The 8,441-nt window shown below is 41.2% G+C and overlaps 1 protein-coding gene across 1 annotated transcript in view; it reads right to left on the bottom strand.

The window, feature by feature from the left end:
• FHOD3 (formin homology 2 domain containing 3) overlaps positions 1-8,441 on the bottom strand; it is a 467,442-nt gene that overhangs the window by 46,800 nt on the left and 412,201 nt on the right. The window contains exon 22 of the mRNA XM_019472318.1: positions 1,489-1,671. Coding sequence (XP_019327863.1) covers positions 1,489-1,671 — 183 coding nt within the window. The remainder of the gene's footprint in view (positions 1-1,488; positions 1,672-8,441) is intronic.

Here is an 8,441-nt window from a genome sequence, read left to right as displayed (position 1 = left end):
GATGATCTTAGAGGTCTTTTCCAACCTCAATGATTCTATGATTCTATGATTCTACGATTCACTCCAGCTATCGCTTCTTTGAGTAATTTAGGTATTTGAGACTTTTTATACTAACATCCATTCTACATGGATTTTAGCTGGCAATTCATTAACTTTGTGGCATAAACATTATAGGACCAGCAACAGGAAAACTATCAGAATTTCATCAGCTTTTAGCAGTGCTTCAAATGTTACTTTTTGATTGAGAGGAAGCTAGAAATTCTAGGTATAGACATAGATTAACAGCTACAGCTAACTCAGCTCACATGAAAGGAACACTTTAGCATTGTGGTAACTTCAAAGCAGAGTAAATAGCTGTACCAGAGTAAAAAATAACTGGCAAAAAAGTATTCGGGCCAGATACAAGTATTTTATGTTTTATGAGTCAGAAATGTAAATGTCTAAGACTAAAGTGTCACAATTAAAAAATCCTGAATATTAGTGTGACTGCATTTCCTAAAATCTAAGAAAATTAAACAGAGGTTGAGTAACCTTGACAGTATCATCTGCAAATCAATCCACTATTGCATAACTTGTGAAATAACTGTGGCTAGGTAAACATAAGGCATTTTCAGAAGCATGTCCCACTTCTCAGAATCTGTATCACACGAAGTTACACCGATTTTTTAATATACACATATGCACACAGATACACATACATAATTAATATATACAGGAGAGAGCTGCCTGAAGAGCAATGCATGGGGTATGCATGAGAAGTGCAGCAAGAAGAATGTTCCTGCGCTGAGATTGCTCAAAGAGCTTGTGAAAGTGAGCAAGTAGCTGAAATCGCCTACACAGTTTCATTCTGCTTCACCTCTGCACCAAAATTATACGCTGTCATTTTGAAATTTTTGTCTGTGATTCATCATACATGACAGACAACCCAATTATAGTGTTCTCTGAATAAATGCCATCCATGAAGAAGGTAGCGACAACTGTCTGTGACTGAACTGAAAAGAGCACCCCTGAAGGATGTCTTATCTTTTGTTTATAGCTTTGAAAGAGAGTTATAAACAGAAATAACTTTAATGGATGGTGTTTTCCTTAGTTCAAATGGATGCAAGATCAATACTCTCATTTTATGACGTAAGGCTGAATACTGTAGTCCTCATTCAATCTTTATCCGAAGAAAAATTTTTACTGCTCTGAAGTAAGAATTTCCTGAATAACAACATCTGGAGAAGATGTGGTAAGGATTTAGCCCTCTTCTTTGTTCCAATATCATTACTGCCTAATTAAAGGAAGGAAGACATAATCTCTAATTTTCTTTTATAGAAGGAACAGATTATGAAGGATCATTTTAGCTGTTTCCTGGTTGGCCACTGGAACAAAAGCGACCCATTTACCATTTCCTCAAAATATATGCTCGTATAACAACAAGGTCAGGGAAAGATTAAGCAAAGCCTTGGAATAGCCTCCACCCCTGCCTCCCTGCTTTCCCCTCACCTTTTCCACTATCTCGTAGTCCATCTTGAAAGCCCAGAGCTGGAGCCTGGCGGAAAGTTCACTGATGGAGGAGAGGGTGAGAAGGAACTGCTCGGCGCTGCCCAGGGGGACATCAGGGTTCGCCAGCTGTGCCTCCTGGATCTTTTGCTTCTCCTCCTCGGTCGGGATCATGGTCAGGATTTTCTGTGAAGGGAAACAAAAGGCAGGCGTCAGCGGTGAGGCCTAGAGGCATGCAAGGGCTGGATGTAGTGGCACGGGGATGCTCCTGTGGCAAGCGCTCCTGCAGCGCAGGCTCACGCGACGAGCTTCACTTGGACTTCGCCTGAGCTCCTGTGACACTGGGTGACTTTTCAGCAGCAATGGCAGAAGTCTTAGTTCCTGGCTGGTAAATTAGGACAGCACTGTAGTAACCAAGCACTAACCCACTGCACTAGAGAGCAAAACAAGGCCTGCTATCTTGAACATTTGCAGTTGAAAAACACATCTGTATTAACACGCATTTTTTAAAATTTGTAGTCAGTGGATATGGTTAATCACGGGATCAAACACTGAAGAAAGACAGGGCGTCTGGTTAGGACTGCTCTCCTCAGCTTTCATATCTTTAAATCAAAACTGGCCACATGTCTGCAAATTACATACAGAAGTGAGTGTAGAATGAGTGAAATATTTTGGCCTGTGATTTACAGCAGGTCAGACTAGATAGCAGGTCCCTTTTAGCCTCAGCATCTACGAATCTTCCAGTGCACTTGTAGGTATACAGGAATAACTTGAGGACTCCTGTCCCTTGCTGTTCTCATCGTTTATTATTTTTTGCTCAGTCTGTTTTGTTTTTTATGAAACATGACAACTATTGCAGCCTATTAGGTCACTCCCAAAAATTTCACCCAAACTGAGGACAACTTCCCAAGGAAGTTGGGAATTCATTTAATTCAATGCGTTGAATTTAAAGTTGTATTATGCATTGCATAATGCATATGGCCTTTTTCTCTTTTTGATCTGAAAAGTCTAAAATATTGATGAAAAAGGATCTCAGTATTTTCAGTTTCTGCTGTCAGTATGGCTCAAAACATTTATATTTTCCCTTTAATTCTTGGATCTTACATGCTTGTTCACATGTGGCAGCTTTCCTTCTCAAAGTATTGCTCTCTAAGGTATTGCTTCTTAATTAGTTTTTAACATAATAAATGCACTTTAAAATGAAGAAGAAAAGCAAGACAACATAAAGGCATCAGATAAGTTGAGGTCTTTACCCTGCTTATCAATGCCTCAAAGCAGTAGATTTTCAACACAACTTATGTTTATTCATCTGAAGAACGACATGTTTTTGCTGTAGCCTTCTATAATGACAGAGGCTGGGCTTCTTAATTAGTTTTTAACATAATAAATGCACTTTAAAATGAAGAAGAAAAGCAAGACAACATAAAGGCATCAGATAAGTTGAGGTCTTTACCCTGCTTATCAATGCCTCAAAGCAGTAGATTTTCAACACAACTTATGTTTATTCATCTGAAGAACGACATGTTTTTGCTGTAGCCTTCTATAATGACAGAGGCTGGGTTGGGGGGGTGCTGTAGCCTTCTATAATGACAGAGGCTGTATTGGAGGGGATGACAGAATAATAAAAATCAGCCAAAGAGCTCTCAGACCTGCCAATCCAAACTACAGCCTTCTTCCAGTGCTGGACATAGCCAATTCATCAAAGTAGCACAACTGCCCCCTTCCATTCATCTGGCTCCTTGTACAGCGCTGGAGCTAAGCATGGAGAGCAAGGGGCTTTTTCTGGTCAATCAGGCGAAGAACAAGAGTTAAGCAAGCAAATAATGTTCAATTTGTTGAACCGGGACTTACTTAATTTCAGGCACAGCATTTGTATTGCTGTCCATCTTCTTATGCTGACTTCCATAAATATAAATAAAGAAGCATTTCTTTCTCTTAATGGTGGCTCTGCCTTTTAGTTAAAAAAAAAAAAAAAGCCTCCTTGCTTGGACACTGCAAGCTTCTACCTTAATACATTAATATCCTAAGGAAAAAAAAAGAGGAGGAAAATCCCTCAATACACTCTGGTGCTTTTTCTTCCTCTGTCAATGACTGTTTGGAAAATATTCTGATGTACACCTGTTCTGACTGTGTATTGATTTTGAGATGTGCTATCCATCCATCCATCCACACACGCTGAAATCTGTAACTTAGGTCATACCTAACATCAAACTAGAGATTTATAAGTAGCTGCTTCAGGGCATTTCTCAGTGCTTAACCGATACTCATCTAAAAAAGTTCATAAAAAAGAGAGACTGAGTCTGAAACTCATAAGAAGAGGTGTTTCGCAGAGTGTCCTTTGAAGAAGTCAGGCCTCCTAGTGCCTACTCCTCTCTTTGACAAGAAGAAGCCAACACCCCCTCAGCTGAGCCAGGGCAGCTTGCAAATAGGATCATAAGAACATCCATACATGGAGAGTTCAGCAGTAGCCATGTGATGGATGTAAAAACGCTTCTGATGCATTTTTGAAGGCTAACACTTCAGCAGTATTCTCAATTGCCTCCTACAAATAACTAGGGCTTTTGGCAGCTACCCAGGGATCCCACAAGTATTTTGTGGTGGTGCAGGGCCTTCACTCCAGAGATTTTGCACTGCTTTTGGGCATTTGAAAGAGAGCAATGAAACAGTAAGCTTTATTTCCAAAGGGACTCTCCTCCTCCTTGAGCTTTATGTAAACACCACAAACCAGATGGAGCTGACAAAAAGCATTCGAGTCCAAGTACTGCAAGGCTGCTGTGCTGCGTACCGTAGTATGTGAAACAAAGAACGCCAAGCAAAAGAGCCTGTACTTGTGGTGCCAGCTGCCGAGGATCACCCCTGCTGCTGAAAGTCCTGCCTCGATGGGACCACAGCTGCTGGCAGGTCTCGCACCATCCAGGGTGCAACTGCCCCTGTAATGACGACTTACTCATCGGCACTTCTAATCTGCTCGGGCAAATAATTCTGATCCTGCTGGTCATCATCCTTGGTGTGCCCCTGAGCAAGTGGTAAAATGCTCCTATTTTTGATTTCCACTCTATGACTAATTTGAGTCATTTGTTCAGTGCTGGAAACTGCTGAGTACACCACCTGCCAGTTTATTTATTTTTTTTTTTTTAAGCATCACTGACAGTGAAAGTAGCATAAAAACACAGCAGGGCAGAAGGTTATTGGCACTTGATGTGACCATTAAATCACAAATAGCTTTGAATCTAATCATTAGTTCATAACGCTCTCCATAGTATGGCACTCTTCAGGTCAATTAAAGAAGAATTGGTTATCAACAAGCCCTATGCTTATATCCTCTAATATGCGTGATGCATGTATTTCACCTCCATGCATTCTCACACAACTGTTCGGGCCAGAGACTAACATTCTGAGGAAAACCAGTGCACAAATCTTTTTTTGGAGGAAAAGAAGCAATTTTTGGAGATCCCGTTCGCATGAGATAATAGATCCTAATTATTCTGCTCCTAGACTGCTGGACCCAGCCCTTGAACTTTCAGCGAAGGGATCAAACTGTTTATTTCCTGGACTTAGCCATCCTGATGTATGAACTCCACAAATTTCTAAGAGGAAAGCCTCACAAGGCTCACAGGGCAAAATTTATAACCCCCATATGCCTGAGGGTTACGGGCCTCAGTACGGGACGCAAGGAAGCACCTAACCAGAGACTCCGAATAGCCTGGAGCCTCTGTAGAAATTAGGTGCTTAAGTTATCTCTTTCAAGAGATAATGGGGCTTCTCAGTGATGATGAGGTTGCAGGGGTGCCTTGGCTTTCATATTTGGTTTCAGGTGATTTTACCAGGCGAACAGGAGCCTGAAAAAAATTAGTAAACTAAATATCAGGTGGTTGTTGGGTCCAAAGCTTTCTGTGGCTCGAGGCCCACGAATTTGTAAGCTGCTTAACCAAATACAGGTTAGTGGGTATTTCATCGGATATTTGACAGGCCTCGGCAGACTATTCAGCTCCAAAAAGGCTCTCCCACTTCAGCTTTCCAGGCAGCTATTAACGAGACACATCAGTAGTTTGCATTACCTGCAGAAACTCTAACAAATATAAAAGCATATGAAGGTCAGGACTCCACAGTAAGTGAGGCCGCCTGCACTAATTTTACTTCAACTCTTCCAAAAATGATCCAATTCTGAGAAGGGACTACATCTAAAATGCCCGATAGCCATCCCTGTAAATCAGGAACTGACAACTGCTGCGTCGGTCAGACCGCTCCACTTCCTCAGCTCTCTACTGAAATACATGAACATGCCATTGCTGGTCACAGAAACTGTACAAGATGTTTTGGTTTGCTGCAAGGAGTGAAAGTGTAGCTTTTTTTCTTTAAATAAAGTCTGAAACTTGTTAGGGCAGCGATACGCTGACTGTGGGTGTATGGCCAGCAAGGCACCATTGCATCTGTTCTCTCTTCTGTCTAGACTTGTGAAAAGAGGTGTTCTTTCAGGTCACGTGAGCTAACATAATTTGAAACATCCCATCACGCTTTTACAAAGCATTAGCTAAACAAATTGGAAACTGCAAATGCCAACGTACCGCGGCAACTATCAGAACAAAAACTTAAATACCTTGATCATTTCCAAAAATCAAATTTTGCTTTTTGTTTATACATGTCACCATCTGCCTTTTTAACACCAGGCTCTCATTTCTTACCCCTTTTTACATCTCAGGGCTACCTAGCCACTCCAGACACATGGACTTCAAAACACTTAAGAAACGTGGGTACGGAGGGCCTAGCATACCTGGAGAATTTTTTAATTTCAAATAGTTTTACTAAAAGCTATACCTACCAATGCAATGCAATATTGTGTAGCACCACAAAGCTATATTGTAAAGCACAAAGCGACCTACCTTAATTTCCTCACAGCGCTACCCCAATTTTACTCTGCTAAATTAATCATACTCTTTGGTATAATTTGATTTCGATCCACATTCCCTTACTGAGTAGCACTTTACAGAGGGACTCACTCACTTCCTTTACTAAAGACAAGCACCAAGGACTGGTTTGGTGGACTCTATTCTTGCAGCTGCCCGTGATACACTTCATTAAAATTAGGTGCCAGGATTTTAAGCTTGCCTCTTTTGCTTAGCTCACAGAAAGCCCTCATCCATGCTAAGCAGGCAGTTCTTTATCCTGCAGCTAGCTCTAAGTTGTTTGAACACAATGAATGCCAAGCTTTCAAAGAAAGGAAAACACAACCACTTTGGCAAACATAAGGTGGCAAAATTTTTTTTAGTTGGATTGATGCATGCTTGCAGACACACATTGTGCCTTCCTTTGAAAATACGTTTCTAACAGTGCCTGCTCTGCATACTAAATGGACTACATCTGCCTTTTTAGCACCATGCCCCATTTTCTGCCCTTTTTCACAGCTCAGGGGTACCTAACCACTTCAGACACATGGCCTAAAATACGCAACATACTTAGGTATAGAGGCCTTTAAATACCTGGAGAATTTTTTCTCCTTAGTTACATATTTGAAGTTAAAAAGCAAAGTATGGATTACTAAGAGTTAAATGGCACAAGCAAAACAGCATTCAGCAGAATGTAGAACAGTAGCAGAGGGTTTACTGGGTCACTATGAACTTGATGATGAGTTGGGGTCTCACAGACTTGTAGCCTGCATCCCACTGCATCACTGCCTTGGTGCTAGCACTACTGTCAGCACTACTTTAGTCCACTGTCCTTAAAGGAATTGCTAAGGTCAGTTTTAAGATACCATTGAATCTGAACTTATCCACCAAGGTGCAGAACTAAAGCCACACACACACTAAGACGACAGTGACGACGCTCCTCAGTGAGGGACATAGCACAGAACTCACAGCCAAGGCCACGGATGGCTCAGGTAACTTTATACCCTGTTGGTGCCCTGCTCCGTGCTGGATCCCCTAAAAGCTGAAAATGATCCTAAATCATAGCTTCTCTGAAATTTTAGCAGTGAATGTTATGTCCTGACCGCACACATCACATCTCTTCTCCTGCTCTCCTTAAATCTCTCTCTTCTGCTTACTAGCCGTGACATCTCTTCTAGACGATTAACTATGCAGAAAGGCTTTGGAGTACTCACTGTGATGCAGGTTTTTAATTAGACCAATTGCATAATTTTTTTTCCATACCAGTCCTGCCTCATTCAACCCATAGACTAGCTATAAATTAAATTATATAGAAAATAATTTGCTTTATTCTCTGCATTTTTATATAAATGAAGCTGATGCATTTCACTACCAATTATTTCCTAATATTTAGGAACTGTAGATGTGAACCAGAAAACTTTCTAAAAATCTAGACTGAAAAGACAACCCCTGTTCCCTCTAAGCTAACTCTAAGGCTAAAGCCAGTGAACAGGTCAATACAGAAGAGAAGAGAAACAGGAAACACAGCTTGTCTACACTGTAGATCAAAGGGGTAGTATGGAAAACTGAGGCAGGGCTCTGCTGAAAACAGCGGGACTCTCAATGATGCATTTCTGTACCTCTCTTTGCACCTCTTGGCCAATTCTGCATAGCTTAATCCAGCCCTCTATCTCGCTATAAATGTCTGTCTGACTCTATAACAACGTGCTATAAGAAAAATCTGTAAATTGGGGACTGGGGAAGGGAATCTGAATTCAGTGCAGGGTTTTACCTGATAAGAAGTAAATAAATATGGAACATTGAGAAAAAAAAAGCACTTTTCTCCATGAACATCATCCTTCCCAACTAACAAAGGCTTCATCCCTCAACCAATAAAGGCTACATCCCCTCAAAGTACCTGGGCTCTGCTCCATAGACTCACAGAATCATTTAGGTTGGAAAAGACCTTGAAGATCATCGAGTCCAACTGTTAACCCAACACTGCCAAGTCCACCACTAAACCATGTCCCTAAGCACCACATCTACACGTCTTTTAAATACCTCCAGGGATGGGGACTCAACCGCTTCCCTGGG

This window comes from Aptenodytes forsteri, unplaced genomic scaffold (assembly GCF_000699145.1).
Source record: "Aptenodytes forsteri isolate BGI_AS27 unplaced genomic scaffold, ASM69914v1 Scaffold114, whole genome shotgun sequence".
NCBI classification, from domain to species: domain Eukaryota; kingdom Metazoa; phylum Chordata; class Aves; order Sphenisciformes; family Spheniscidae; genus Aptenodytes; species Aptenodytes forsteri.
This window is presented reverse-complemented; position numbering and strand designations above follow the sequence as displayed.